The 15,451-nt window shown below is 50.1% G+C and overlaps 1 protein-coding gene across 3 annotated transcripts; it reads left to right on the forward strand.

Moving 5' to 3' along the window:
• The first annotated feature begins 5,646 nt into the window (after positions 1–5,646).
• Positions 5,647–13,490, forward strand: PRPS1 (phosphoribosyl pyrophosphate synthetase 1). Of its 3 annotated transcripts, none has more exons than XM_018576999.1 (7): positions 5,647–5,848; positions 7,651–7,855; positions 7,929–8,027; positions 8,191–8,315; positions 9,257–9,430; positions 10,246–10,405; positions 13,267–13,490. In XM_018576999.1, the coding sequence occupies exons 1-7, from the start codon at positions 5,727–5,729 to the stop codon at positions 13,357–13,359; spliced, it is 978 nt and encodes a 325-aa protein (XP_018432501.1). In that variant the 5' UTR covers positions 5,647–5,726; the 3' UTR covers positions 13,360–13,490. The 3 variants fall into 3 exon arrangements, with proteins under 3 accessions (XP_018432501.1, XP_018432503.1, XP_018432502.1); XM_018577001.1 differs by having other exon boundaries at positions 7,651–7,843; XM_018577000.1 differs by having other exon boundaries at positions 7,651–7,834.
• The last annotated feature ends 1,961 nt before the right edge of the window (positions 13,491–15,451 follow it).

The following is a 15,451-nucleotide window of genomic DNA, read 5'->3' on the forward strand; positions in this document are numbered from 1 at the left end:
GGGGGGGGGGGCGTCAGCCACCATGGCTTAAAAGTTATGTTGGGCTGGTGGCCCTCAGAGGAGATACTTCGTCATTTAGACCAGTGGTTCTCAACCTGTGTAACCTCAGGACCCACATCGTGACCCAAGTCGCACTGCAATGGAAGGCACGGCATTGCGGTACTGCGCATTCTGGTGCGGGTGATTGAATAGTGTGCGGGAGGTGTGTTTGGAGTGCCATTAAAATGAATGGTAAAGCAATCCACCTACTGCACCAGAACACATAATAGGTGCGACCGCGTGGTAAAGCAAAAAAACCTTAAAAAGTGGAAGGCATGCGGCGACCCAATGAACACAGGGTCGCCACCCACCAGTTGAGAACCAAGGATTTAGCCCTTGACGAGAGTGGGACCTGCAATCCGTGACACATGGCAGGAATTATATACCCACTCCGTGTCCAGACCTGCGACCACAGCTCCTGTGTCTGCAGGCCTCCAGAACCTGGAGCGACTCTCTTTGCAGCTCTGAGATGTCAAGAGTCAGGAGCCACAAAGGATGCTGATCATTACTCGCCGGAGGCGGGTCATTACTCGCCGTACAGCTTCCTAATAGGCCAGGAAACTGGCTTGACGGTGATTGGCTGGGAAGCCGGTTTCTCAGCCAATCACACTTAAGCCAGCCAAACAACATGAAGCCAGCTTCCCCGAGCGATCAGGCAGCCGGGCGGCATGTCGTCACCCACCGCCTGGCTTCCTGGTTGCCCGGGTAGCCGCCTCCATGCCAGCTGGTCTGGTGGTTTAGTTCCTCTTTAAAGGATATCTAAACCCAGTCGTATATTGCAGCCTATGGGACCTCAGATGTGGCGGCTGCCATCGTTTTTCAGGGCTGAGAACATTTGCAGCAAGTACAGAAAGAACCCGCCATCAATGCTGCCTCCTTGTCACTTCCTAGCACTGGAAGCATAAAGCAATGTTATCTTCCTTCTGCACGCTCCTGCTATCCCCGCCCCCTGTGTAATGGAGATGTACAAAAGGCAGACGCATTCAAAGTCCAGTTTGTGTGGCTCCCTCCATAGATAGAGTCGAGGAGTGAGCGTTGTCACCCTAGGACAGGAAGTGTCTTATTCGCAGGTTTCCAAGTTAAAAAGAAAAAGGAAAAAAAAAAAAGCCTGAAAAAATAAACTGAATGCAGCCACCACCAGGGGCGCCCCGAGGCTGGGTGACACCCCGCCGCATGACATCACCAAGCGCCATTAGGTCATCAAGCGAGTGCGCAATGATGTCATCGCGCATGCGCTGCCATCTTTGTGATACCTGCCGGTGGCCATGTTGGTGATGGGAGGAGGGGAGAGAGGAGGGGACGTTCACCCGGCGGGATAAGGACCCGTCAGGTCCCCTCCTCTCTCCTGCAACTGTCGGGCTCTCGGTCCGCAACCGAGTGCCCGACTTTTCAGAGGGGGGGTGACACTAAAATTGACTGTTATTTTGGTGTCACCCCTCTAATGGTCCATGATATTAAAGTCGATGCTGTTTATTGACTGAGATGACACATATCTCCTTGGTGACGTTTCGAGACCATGCCGCCCCGTCCTCAGGCAATATCATGGAGTGCGAGTGACTACTTTCACCTATCTACATTTCACGGAGGCATCCGTTGTCACCACCGCACCCACCCAGTTGGATTTTTGTCTGGTCAGGAGTGCAATGGGACAGGAGGATTAAACCTCTCTAATGGTGTCACTCGTGTGCGGCCCACACCCCCCTTGTGACGCCACTGGCCACCACATCTAAAAGTGATGGTTACCATATAACACAGACGGGGTGCTTAAAACAGTCAGTATTTATTAGTGTGGTGTGCAATGTATGTGTATATATACTGTATGTATATATAGATATATTCTCGTGTGTGTGTGTATATCTATATATGTATATATATATATAGATATACACACACACACATGGGCGTAACTAGAAATCACAGGGCCCCATAGCAAAATTTTGTATGGGGCCCCGTGATTTCTAGTTATACCCCTTGCAGAGCCCACTCGAGATCCCACCTGAGGGTGACCCTGCAGAGCCCACCATAGACTCTCTATGGTGGGCTCTGCAGGATCACCCTCAGGTGGGCTGGTCGCACTCCTTACCTCCTCCGTCGCCGGGCCCGCCTCCTTCTTCGTCACCGAGGCCGCCTCCTCCCCTGCTGCCGAGCACGGGCCCGCCTCCTCCTCCACTGCCGGTGACGTCAGAGGCTCGCGACGTTGATAGAACACCGGGTCCAGCCTGCTCCCCCGCTGCTGCTGGCTCTCATTGACTGTGGAGACGAACGCGCCGCTGCACAGATGATCTGAACAGCGGCGTGTTCGTCTTCAGACGCCAGTGAAAGCCAGCAGCAGAGGATCCCATAGCGACCCAGGCGGCCCGCACGGCATCTGGCCGGGCCCCACTGTGCCCCGGGCCCCATAGCGGACGCCTGGGTCGCTATGGTGATTGTTACGCCACTGCACACACACACACACATATGAGAATATATTTACATATGAGGAAACAAACAAATATGAGAATATATATGTATATATTTAAAAAATTCATATTAGTGGCCCGCTGGATTTAAAGTGATGAATTTAGTGGTCCATGAGGTCCGAGAGGTTGGCGACCGCCGGAGTAGAGAACCTTTCCAAGCTGCTGCGGGTGCAGAATACAAATATACATTGGATGGAATATAAAATGTATGAGAATGTTTCCATAGAAAGTCAGTTTGGTGAAGAGACATGTCGTCGGTGTGAAATCCTGTGGTGTCTGCAGCTGAAGATGGTCCGTCCCCTGGGTGCATTTGCTGTATAGGGTCAAAGTGCGCGGTCCCGCCACCGACAGACCTTCCCAGGGGGGGAGGGGGGGGTGAACCACTCTTGTATAAACTGTATGTATAAAGTAATAATATATATGTACAATGATGATATATAAATATATATTTCACTTACATAGATACTGGTTTTCTTGTCCTTCTGAAGACGTGTCAGTGTGCTCTCTGGATGTCATGGCTCAGACGTAAAAAAAAAACAAAAACATGTATGTATTTTATGTATCATCCGTGTGTCCCGTCTCTTCCTTGGATGTGCCGAGAGAGAGAGAGAGAAAAGAGAGAGAGAGGAGAGATGATAGATGAAAGAAAGATGAGAGAGAGATAATAGATGAGAGAAAGATGAGAGAGAGAGAGAGAGAGAGATGATAGATGATAGATGAGAGAAAGATGAGAGAGAGAGAGAGAGAGAAGATAGATGAGAGAAAGATGAGAGAGAGGAGAGATGATAGATGAGAGAGAGATGATAAAAGAGAGAGAGAGAGAAAGATTAGAGAAAGATGAGAGAGAGAGAGAGAGAGATAAATATTAGAGGGAGAGAGAGATAAATATTAGAGAGAGAGAGAGAGAGAGATGATAGATGAGAGAAAGATGAGAGAGAAGAGAGAGATGAGAGATGAGAGAAAGATGAGAGAGAAGAGAGAGATGAGAGATGAGAGAAAGATGAGAGAAGAGAGAGATGATAGATGAGAGAAAGATGAGAGAAGAGAGAGATGATAGATGAGAGAAAGATGAGCGAGAGAAGAGAGAGATGATAGATGAGAGAAAGATGAGAGAGAGAATAGAGAGATGATAGATGAGAGAGAAAGATGAGAGAGATGATAGATGAGAGAAAGATGAGAGAGAGAAGAGAGAGATGATAGATGAGAGAGAGAGAGATGATAGATGAGAGATGAGAGAGGGAGAGAGAGAGATGATAGATGAGAGAGAGAAGAGAGAGATGATAGATGAGAGAGAAAGATGAGAGAGAGAGATGATAGATGAGAGAGAGAGAGATGATAGATGAGAGAGAGAGATGATAGATGAGAGAGAGAGATGATAGATAAGAGAGAGAGAGAGAGAAGAGATAGGAGAGATGATAGATGAGAGAGAGATGATAAGAGAGAGAGAGAGAGAAGATAAATGAGAGAAAGATGAGAGAGAGAGAGAGAGATGATAGATGAGAGAGAGATGATAGAAGAGAGAGATGATAGATGAGAGAAAGATGAGCGAGAGAAGAGAGAGATGATAGATGAGAGAAAGATGAGAGAGAGAATAGAGAGATGATAGATGAGAGAGAAAGATGAGAGAGATGATAGATGAGAGAAAGATGAGAGAGAGAAGAGAGAGATGACAGATGAGAGAGATGATAGATGAGAGAAAGATGAGAGAGAGAAGAGAGAGATGACAGATGAGAGAGATGATAGATGAGAGAGATGATAGATGAGAGAAAGATAAGAGGCATAATAGGTGAGATAAATGGGAATTACTCCCTCTTTAGACTTCTACAGGCCTCCTCTACCTCTATCTCCGAGCTAGGAGCTCAGCCTCATACACTTCTACAGGCCTCCTCTACCTCCATCTCCGAGCTAGGAGCTCAGCCTCATACACTTCTTCAGGCCTCCTCTACCTCCAAGCTAGGAGCTCAGCCTCATACACTTCTACAGGCCTCCTCTACCTCCATCTCCGAGCTAGGAGCTCAGCCTCATACACTTCTTCAGGCCTCCTCTACCTCCATCTCCTGGGTAGGAGATGAACCCCATAGACTTTTCCAGGGCTCCTCTACCTCCACCACCTGGTCAGGAGCTCAGACCCATAGACTTCTATAGGGCTCCTCTACCTCCAACGTCTGGCCAGGAGATGAACTCCATAGACTTCTATAGGGCTCCTCTGCCTCCATCGTCTGGCCAGGAGATGAACTCCATAGACTTCTATGCGGCTCCTCTACCTCCATCTTCCACCTGGGCGATGAGTCCCACAGACTTTATGGGGCTTTACTGCTCCATTGCGGCCAGGAGACCCAGGAGGTCAGCCCTGGATGTAAACAAACACGAGAGGCCTCAGGTGCTGGATCTAGATAAGTACACATCTGCAGAGGAGGAGAGGAGGGACCTGGGGGCAAACAGATAAGTGTACTTTATCCTTTAAGGGCATATTCAATTTTATAGCGTTCTCTGTGGCTGGACTTCTGCTTTAATGTTTATATAGCGGCAAACCTTTTACACTCATCACCTGCACAGGAACAGAGAGAAAATCTTCCAATGGGGACACCTGTTCCGGTGACAACTAAGAAGCAAATTCATCTCATTTCCTGTTTTGGCTACGGGCAGGAAGTGAAGGGAAGTCTCCTCAATCGAAGACAGACGGCTAGAAATAAACTGCCAGGGGTTTAACAAAATTTTAGCTATACAGTGAGGGGAATTAATAAAAACTGGAGCAGATGGAATCCGGAGCGGTTGCCCATGGCAACCAATCAACTTCTTCTCTTTAGTCTGTTGAGTTAGGCTTTGAAAATGAAACAGAGAAGCTGATAGGTTGCCATGGGCAACTGCTCCAGTACTGGATCCCCCCACTAATAGTTGTTGTATAGCTAAACAAAGGTCACATGACCTGCAGCCCACCTATCAGCTCTTTCTACAGATTCAATCCCCCAGCACAAGCCTCACTAGCTGTCCCATTGTAGAGACGGATCCACAGCGCCACCTGCCGGCCAGTCTACGTCAGCGCAAAAACCACCCCCCTCAGCCGGGCTCGAGCTACGCATGTCAGAGCAGAGAGGCGTGGCCTGCCCCCAACCTCTTCTCCCATTGGACGTACGCTCACAGAAGGTGGGGCCTGGAGTTCCGTCCCCGTTAACCAAGCCATCGGCGAGGCCAACCGGCACGGCTCTCGCCTCCGCACACCCGAGCAGCATGCCAAACATCAAGATCTTCAGCGGGAGCTCCCACCAGGACCTGTCCCAGAAGATCGCCGACCGCCTGGGCCTGGAGCTGGGCCGCGTGGTCACCAAGAAGTTCAGCAACCAGGAAACTTGGTGAGGGGGACCGGCGGAGGAGAAGGGGGGGCTGGGTAGGAATGCGCTGGCCGGTGTCGCGGCGAGCAGCCCGGTCGGATTGGTGTCACGTGAGAACGCCGGGAGATGAAAATAGCTGGCATAGAACTTGAGAGCGGGCCCGCAGGGGACGCCGGGAGTTGTAGTGCCTTAGGGTGGCGAGGCGCTGGAGGGGAGCGGCCACGTGACTACAAATCCCAGTGTGCACCGCGAGCTGCAGCGCAGATGGGGGACGGAGCCGCACATGTGGGGATGAGGCTCATGTCCGGCGGTGGGCAAAGGGGCTGTTATGGATTTTTTTATTTAATCATTGAATCATTGTTACCTCGTAACCATTCACCTATTGTCAGAATCTGCATCCTTTCATAAAGCAACCCCAGAGGGCACTTCCTGTTATAAGGTGACAACTCTCTGCACGTGTCTATAAATTGAACCCCGTGTTGTCACATGACCTTGCATTGGATGCTATGAGTTATCACTATGCAGGCAAGGTCTGCTGTTTTTACCATCAGGTCATAGCCTTCTCTTCTAGCGGCATCTGATTTGTGTCTGTGCTGGACCAGCTGCTCTGCCCCTCCCCACATGACCTTTTATGTAACTGCTGGGGGAGAGGAGCAGAGGTAGGCAAGTCCCGGCCCTTAGCTGTGGTGCAACTTCAAGTCCCATGAAGCATTGCAAGACTCTGATGGCCACAGGTATATGACTCCCAGAGGCTTATCACTTGAATAACAGGAGGGGATGCTGGCATCACATCCAAGTTGGTGCCCCCCCCCCAAGCCATCTCTTTATACACATGTGCGGCTTTTTGGGGTTAATACCTTGGATAAAATGTGTTAAGCGCTCATACAATCTTATGGGAAGATTGGTGTTGAGAAGAACAGTTTGATATACACAGTGGCTGCGACCAATCTGAGCACTCTGATTGGTTGCCTCTCCTGCAATTCAATAAATCAGATGCATCGTTTGACGCGTTCCGCCTGCGGAAATGTTGCATTTTTTTAAATTTGAGATTGTTGCTGCTGCAGGGAAGTCGGCCAAGTTCCTGGTTATGATCGCAATGCTGCAGGAGGGAGCCGGTCAATGACGCGCTCTCCTTCAATGGAGCGCCGGCAATGCAAATCTGTGGAAGGATCTATTGATGGGACAATAAGGGGTCGTGCACAGCGGGCTTATTAAACGCTTCCCGAAAGAGTCATTTACTAGGCAGCAGTGGTGATGTCCCAGTTTCCTCCCCCAGTAAGGGATGGGGGAAGATGTGTCAGTCCAAAGAATCCTCCTGCTGTGTTAGCTTTGTGATTTTGAGCCTCTTGTGTCCCTTTTAACCTTTTACCCGCTTGCGTGACGCCTGTATGCCAAGGGACATGACGCCCAGCTGATGCATATGTGTGCTCATGAGGTCCACTGTTCTCTTCTGAGAGCGTAGCCCCAGCACATTGACCATGTGATCACTGTACCCACTCAGGAGTGGGTGGCATGGGCTCCCGACCATGTGTCTGCCAATCACAGCAGTCATATGAGCAAGACTCCGCCTCCTAATGTTAAGTGGACCGGTGTTGGGTAGTTGAAATGTTTCTGTTCTGAAGGTGTGTGTGTTGTACGTCCCGTCCTTCTATCCTGCTGTCGCTATCCTTTGGAACTTTGGAGAGAGATACAAACTAACATTGTTTATAAACATTGATCAGAGGGAGATAGAGAGATACAAAGTAACATTGGTCGGAGGGAGATAGAGAGATAGTGACATTGTTTGTATGCCCCGTGTAGTAATCGTTCTCTTTGGTTTGCAGCGTTGAGATTGGAGAGAGCGTGCGCGGAGAAGATGTGTACATCGTCCAGAGCGGTTGCGGAGAAATTAACGACAACTTAATGGAACTTCTGATCATGATTAACGCGTGTAAGATCGCGTCCGCGTGCCGCGTCACAGCCGTCATACCCTGCTTCCCGTACGCTCGCCAGGACAAAAAGGATAAAGTAAGTCTAGTCGTGGCCAAAGTGTTTGTCAATGTGTCCCCGTCATCCGCCATCTTCCTTCGTTCCTTATAAGACCGCCTTCTTTTTCTCTTAGTCCCGGGCGCCGATCTCTGCCAAACTTGTTGCCAACATGTTGTCTGTGGCTGGTGCTGATCACATCATTACGATGGACCTCCACGCGTCGCAGATCCAGGTAATTGCATTATGACCTCCGTCCTTCCCTTCAGCCTTCTGTCTGACCCCCCCACCCCCCGCCGGCCTTCCCCTCCAGCCTTCGCCTTCTGTATACCCCTGGGCTCTGTGGCTAAGCCTAGCCCCTGTGACCAGATAACTTTGATGTCATTATCGTCTTTCAGGGGTTCTTTGACATTCCTGTGGATAACTTGTACGCCGAACCAGCTGTATTGAAGTGGATTAGAGAAAACATTGCTGAATGGAAAACGTGCACCATAGTGTCGCCGGATGCCGGAGGTGCCAAAAGGTAAAAGACTTTCAAAGGACCGCGTCTAGAACTGCGCATGTCAGAAACCTGTTGTCACTTCAACCAGGAAGTTAGGAGCACAACACAGTGGTACTTCCTGTTATTAGGTGACCACGCTGTCTTTCCCTTTCTTCCAATTGGGCTGGGTTGCCATCCTGCAACAAGAGCTCCCTATGGGGAATACAAGTCTTAAACCGTGCAGGTCACTACATATGAACGAGACTTAAGGAGAGAGAAATGAAAGCTGAACTCCGGGCAGAAAAACTTTAATTTAAATATGTCCCTCAATAGTAACAAAGGATATAAATCCACTTTGTTTGCACCAAATGCCTTTGCAGATCCAGATAATACATTGTAAAAGTAGCAGTGACATTATCACTGAGCAGAGCTGTGGCAGGGGTCCAGCAGGCCCCACCCACTACAGGCTGCCCACAGAAAACTACAGGCGGGGCGGAGACAAGACCAGTCACACTGCAAAAGAATAGAGAGGAGCAGTGAGCGGTCTTTATTACAGGAAGGGGCGGCGACAAGACCAGTCACCCTGCACAAGGAGAGAAAGCAGCAGTGAGCGGTCTTTATTACAGGAAGGGGCGGAGACGAGACCAGTCACCCTGCACAAGGAGAGAGAGCAGCAGTGTACAGCTTTTATTAATATACTACCTGGGGATCCGGCTATGAAGGTCCTCGTTCAGGCACTTCTGTTATAGGATGACAACACTGTTCCTGTCTCCTAGTTTGTGCTCCTGTGTTGTCACACAGTGCCAAGGGAACAAGGAAGGGTAGGTACATGCTGCTGGGGGAGTGACCTTTTTTTCCTTTTGCAGATGCAGGGTCCATTTAGCATCTCTTTCCTGAAACGGATAAGTTGCCGCCCCCCCCGACACCTATTGTCCCAATTGTATTGCTGAATGGCTAACCCTGGTTTTGTCTTTGTATTCCAGAGTCACGTCGATTGCCGATCGTCTGAACGTAGATTTTGCTTTAATCCACAAAGAGAGGAAAAAAGCCAACGAAGTGGACCGCATGGTCCTGGTGGGGGACGTGAAGGATAAAGTGGCCATTCTTGTGGATGACATGGCCGACACCTGTGGAACCGTCTGTCATGCTGCAGATAAGTGCGTGGCTACAGATTGTGATTGTTATGGCTGTAGTTGTAATATTTGTATTTCATTAAAGGAGAACTATGGGGTCCGGGCTTTTCCCCATAGTTCTCCTTAGGGTTACGTGAGGACACCAACTAGCGTCCTCCCGTCACCCTAGGCTCAGTATATAGGGAGCTACAGCTCGCCGTATACTGAGGCGCCGCAGCTGAAGCGGATCCGGACAATTGTCTAGTTCCGCCCAGCTGCATGAATGACAGCTGGCTCTGCCTATCTAGAGGCAGAACCAGCTGTACCCGCCCCCTCCCCCGTCCGTTCCGCCATTCAGGGCTGGGGAAGGGGGGAATCCAACCCCTCCCTCTGCCGTGACAGGATCGAGAGGTGAGCGAACGCCGGCATGTGTTCGCTCACCTCCCGATCTACTGAGCCGACCTGTGACAGTCTCATTGTCACAGGTCGGCTAGAACTATGAGGTGAGTGATTTTTCACTCGCCTCATAGTTCTCCTTTTTAATTTTTAAATCGGTTACTGTCATTTCATTATTGCAATGTTAATTACTGTCATATTAGCAATAATTATATTAATATTACTGTAGTAAATTAGAGGGGGTTTGAAAATGATTTAAAGCCGACAGCCGGCTTTACAAATGTAAACCGAGTCGCCGCCAGGAGGGCCCGTTGCCAGTGATGTACTATGGACGTCATTGGTCATGAAGGGGTTAAAGCGGAATTCAGACATAAATAAATACAGATCTGCGTTCGTTTTGTCTTTTCTATGCGCCGGCAGTTCAGCTTTTCACAATTGTTTACTTTTATTGTCCTCATTTGTAGACTTCTCTCTGCTGGAGCCACGAAAGTTTACGCCATCCTGACCCACGGAATATTTTCTGGCCCGGCCATTTCTCGGATTAACAACGCATGCTTTGAGGCTGTGGTGGTGACGAATACGATCCCTCAGGAGGAGAAGATCAAACATTGCTCCAAAATCCAGGTACGTACAACAAGAAGTATGACTGTCCTTGTGATGGGTCTAGGTACAGTGTGCAGGAACAGGGCACGGGACGTATCTGGGTGTATGGAGACCCAAAACCCAACGCCCTCCCCAGTGGGCTGTCGGGTACAGGAGTCCCAGTAGAGGTTGGCGCCCTCCAATCTTTCATCCATCAGATAGGAAGCGGTGATTAGGCTTGGTGGCTCTACTTCGGCAGCTCTACCACGGAACATGGGGGGGGGCGACGTTTTGGCTACCCCTGCCCTAGTGTATGATGGTTTGGCTCTCGCTCTTCTTTTACATATGGTGCAGGGTCATTGTATGTAACCCTGCTGTGTAATAGCAAGGCGAGTCTATTGCCTCCTCTTTGCTGTATGTCAGAACTGCACGTATTTGCCAAATGGGTCTGTTGACTGACACCGCAGCCCCCCCCCCTCCCCCAAGACAAAGTATCTTAAAAGAACGTAGTTTGTTTAAAATAAAGTGGACCTCCCCCTTTCCAAGATGAGTTCCGATGACCCACCTTCAAAGATGATTCGTTCTGACAACCCACCTCTTCCAGAACCCCTGCCCCCCCCTCCCTTTCTTCAAAGATGAGTTCCTGTGACCCTCTCCCACCCCCCTCAAAAAAGAGTTCCGATGACACCCACCCTCCCCTTCCCAAGCCTCCAAAATGAGTTCTGATCATTTCACCCCCTTCAAAGATGAGTTCCGACGAGCCCAGCCTCCATATTTACATTGTGGGTAGATTATCCCCATTCACTTCTATAACCCTCATTTACCTCTGACTCCGGCCGGGGAGACGAGCCCCATAGAAGTCAATGGGGATGCACTGAGCAGGCGCGCCCAGGAGAGGGAGACTTTCGCCGAACCATGCAACCACACAAGGGAGGCCGGGCCCCCGGGAACTCGGAGCAGTAACCTGTGCAGGGAGAGGCTGGAATAGACTAAGTAGCCTTAAAGGGGCCATAAGGATAAGCACACTTTGTTTTAACGTGCGCTCCTCCATGAAGGATCTCTGTCCAATATCCAATGAGACTTCCATTTGTTTCAGGCGACAGCTGTTGTTGCTATTCTGAAGGGGGGAGGGGGATTTAAATTTAGTAGCCAGGTTCACACTCGGCTTAGAAGACCGCTCTCTCCATTTAAAAATATCCGTGCGAACCCAGCTGGCTGCAGCTTATTTTGGCCTTTTCTGACGCCTCGTATATCATTATGGAGAGTCTGCTATTCTCGGGCTCAGTGCAGGGAGGGTTGCCTTGGGGCAGCTGTGAAAATGTCATGAATTTGGACCATATGACCAATCTGTGGCTGGTGATGGTGGCCGCAGTGTAGAGCCAAACCAAGCAACGGTGTTGGTTGGTGACAGTGTATATTGGACCAGATGGCTACCATACATGTCCTGAAGCTGGTGCTGGGCTTGCTGCAGCAATGTCCATGAACTACCTAGCTCTTTGTTGTTCAGGGGTGTGGAAACTTTAATAAATCTACTTGTCCAAGGACTGAAGCGCGGGGGGAGGGGGGCGACCTGTGACAGCCGAGATGGGAGGGCTGTCTTGGTGTTCACACTGAGCAGAGAACCAACATTATCCGCCCTGTGGAAAAGTAGGGGGACCCCGATAACCACTTCAGGGAGAGACGTACCATGGAGGGGAGGGGACACGGACCAGCAGGATGCTTACAGGTGATCTGGGCGGCTGTATGCACAAAACGAGCGACGGCTTCCCGCTGTCCATTTAGCCCTGCTTACCCAAAGTGTAAATGTCGAGAGAAAAAAAAGTGTGTTCGGAACTGCACGTCTCTAGCGATAGGAATTCCTCACCCCTGTGTTGTAGAGCTTTAAAGGATAACTATGGGGTTAAGGCTTTTCCCCCATAGTTCTCCTTTTAGGGTAACGGGAGGACACAAACTAGCATCCTCCTGTCACCCTAAGCTCAATATATAGGGAGTTACAGCTTGCGGTATATTGAGACGCCACAGCTGAAGCGGATCCCGACAATTGTGCCGGGATCCGCCCAGCTGCGTGACTGACAGCTGGCTCTGCCTATCTAGAGGCAGAACCAGCTGTACCCTCCCCCGTCCGTTCCGCCAGTCAGCGCTGGCAGATCGGAGGGGGGAATCCAGCCCCTCCCTGTCACGGCAGAGAGCCGTGACAGGATCGAGAGGTGAGTGAACGCCGGTATGTGTTCGCTCACCTCCCGATCTACTGAGCCGACCTGTGACAGTCTCATTGTCACAGGTCGGCTAGAACTATGAGGTGAGTGAAAAGCACCCCACCTCATAGTTCTCCTTTAAGCTGTCCTCAAGCTAGGGACCAGTCACCGGTTTTGCCTGTGGTCCCCCTGCAGCTGATATCTTTTTTTTTCCCCCATTAATTACTTACCATGCCTTGTTTACTGTCTCTATATGTAGGCAGCCATTGTGGTAGAGGCAGGGCTTTGCTTCCTCATGTCAGAGCTGCCCCCCAGATGACTGGTGCGGTAATGATAGAGGTGGAGGAAGCACAGGCCCATAGAATGGATGTAGCAGAAGCAGGGATATCCTTGCACTGCAGGTCCTCAGGTGCAGCTTCCACTCCAGCAATGAGAACAGTACAGTAGAGAGTGACATCAGAAGCACAGATCTATAGAATGAATGTAGCGGGGATATCCTTGTACAGCTTCCCCTCCAGCAAGGAGAACAGAGATTGGCACACCAAATCTGGTGACGTTCATTTAATGATCTCGCCCTTCAGATACACATCTTTGAGGGGTAAGGTACGGGGAGCACTGTACTGCAGTCACACAATTCAATTATTGATGCAAATCGAGTTCATTTTGAGACCTAAGCTGAAACTTTGTTTTTTTTTTTCCCCTCCCCAGGTCATCGACATCTCTATGATCCTGGCCGAAGCCATTCGACGGACACACAACGGAGAATCTGTATCTTATCTCTTCAGCCACGTCCCTTTATAGCACCTCGCCCCTTCACGTCCTAAAAAAAAAATTGTTTCTGTAATAACGTGTTTTCCCTGTTGGCTTCAGAGAGGTGCGACGGCCCCCTTTTTTATCCTTTTCATCGATCACCCATTCCTTTTAAATCCGAGCAATGGGGGGTATTTATTTTCGCCGAGGGGCTCTCCCAGCCTTCGGTTTCTTCAGGGAACGTGTTGAGGCCATCCATGATTTTATTTTTGTAACGCGTTTTAATTCTCTGGTAGGGCGAGTCCAAGCGTCGGGGATGCCTTTTCAAGTGTTTGTTGTGGTTTGATTTTTGTTTTAATTGTCCGTATCTACGGTAGATACAATAAATGAAAGGGTTCCCATTTTTTTGTTTGTGCTCAGACGGCCAGCTGACCCATGCCGACGATGCTTTTGTATAGTGCCCCTCTACCCTTGCCCAGTAGGGTATACTCATCCACCCTTGCCTCTGTCAGAACCTTTCTCCATTGGGTTCCTTGTACCTATGACCTCCGTCCTGTATGGGCCTGAGCATCCAATCTCCAGGTATTACTCGGGATGGGTTCTTGCCGGGGGTGGGGTTCCTTGTACCTATGACCTCTGTCCTGTTTGGGCCTGAGCATCCAATCGCCAGGTATTACTCGGGATGGGTTCTTGCCGGGGGTGGGGTTGTTGAGTGTTGCTCTGCCCTGAAAGGTCATGTGACTGTCTTTTTTTTTTTTTTGTTTGTTTTATTGTTATTTAAGGTGATACATGAAATGCTCTCAGGAGACAATATATTGTATATCTTTAAGTATGAATTGACTCTGTTGACCACCTATGGGGAACGGGGGTGGCCATGGTTGATCTCCGTACCTTCTAGATATGCATGTTGCTTCAAAATCTTCTGTATTTGGGTATAGTAAGGTACAAGAAGCCGATGTTCTGTTAAGATCTTCAACTCGTCGAGATCGCCAACTCAAGACGTCGTATCCGTTGCAGATTTTGACGAGAGGGCGCTGGTGAGCGTGCGCCAGCCATCGGTTTTTGCAATCCTCGTTGACTTCTCCACTTCCGTAGGTGCGGCTTTGGAATGGTCATCGGGTTCTCAGACTCCCGCCGGTGCTTGTGGCATCAGGTGCCCATGCAGGCACCCGATTGTACAGCTTGATACTTCTCTTGGGTGGCTGCACTGACGGGAGTTGGCGGTCTCGACGAGTTGGGAGAATTTCATGGTACGTGGTCTTCATGTGCCGGTGTTCTATCTCCCTATAGACATAGCTGTGTGGTGCCAGGGCTGACCTGACCACACGTGAAGTGAGAATTGTTTACATAGGTCCTCGCCCTGCTGAGCTGTGGGGTCGTTGGACAGTTGGCTTGGCTGGCTTTGAGGGATGGCCATTGGACGAATGTGAAGCACAGCCAAAGCCCTTTTTTTTCCTCCACGATTGCATAGATTGGGGGGTGGGTCGAGATTTTTGGTGTGGTGTGGTTGCCATGTGTGACCCTACTTTGGAGATTTGGCCCCTGAAACATTGGGAAAAGAGATGGACTGGAGGTCTCCAGGACAGGAAAGCACAGATGGCATTAAACACCTGACGGTTTCAACTTTGCCCATGGTACACTAACGGGAGGTTAGGTCAGGAGGGCAAAGGTTAAATGCACTTCCTTTTTAAATAGAAGTAAAATCTCTGTGATCTTCATCCCGCCTGACTATGTGTACAGCTTCATTTGAACTGATGCCTTTAAAGGAGACCTATGGGGTTAAGGCTTTTCCCCATAGTTCTCCTTAGGGTAACGGGAGGACACAAACTAGCGTCCTCCCGTCACCCTAGGCTCAGTATACCGCGAGCTGCTGCGTGACACAATTGTGCCGGGATCCGCCCAGCTGCGTGACTGACAGCTGGCTCTGCCTATCTAGAGGCACAGCCAGCTGTACCCTCCCCCGTCTGTTCCGCCAGTCAGTGCTGGCGGGCGGGGGATCCAGCCCCCTCCCCCGTCTCGGCAGAGAGCCGTGACAGGATCGAGAGGTGAGCGAACGCCGATATGTGTTCGCTCACCTCCCGATCTACTGAGCCAACCTGTGACAGTCTCATTGTCACAGGTCGGCTAGAACTATGAGGTGAGT

This window comes from Nanorana parkeri, unplaced genomic scaffold (genome assembly GCF_000935625.1).
Source record: "Nanorana parkeri isolate BGI_ZX_2015 unplaced genomic scaffold, ASM93562v1 scaffold81, whole genome shotgun sequence".
Lineage (NCBI taxonomy): Eukaryota > Metazoa > Chordata > Amphibia > Anura > Dicroglossidae > Nanorana > Nanorana parkeri.

Coding starts and splice junctions, on each gene's coding strand:
- PRPS1 (XM_018576999.1), top strand. CDS start 5,727: ATGCCAAACATCAAGATCTTCAGCGGGAGCTCCCACCAGGACCTGTCC. Junction 8,316..9,256: donor GATGCCGGAGGTGCCAAAAG/GTAAAAGACTTT, acceptor TTTGTATTCCAG/AGTCACGTCGATTGCCGATC. Junction 9,431..10,245: donor GTCTGTCATGCTGCAGATAA/GTGCGTGGCTAC, acceptor CCTCATTTGTAG/ACTTCTCTCTGCTGGAGCCA.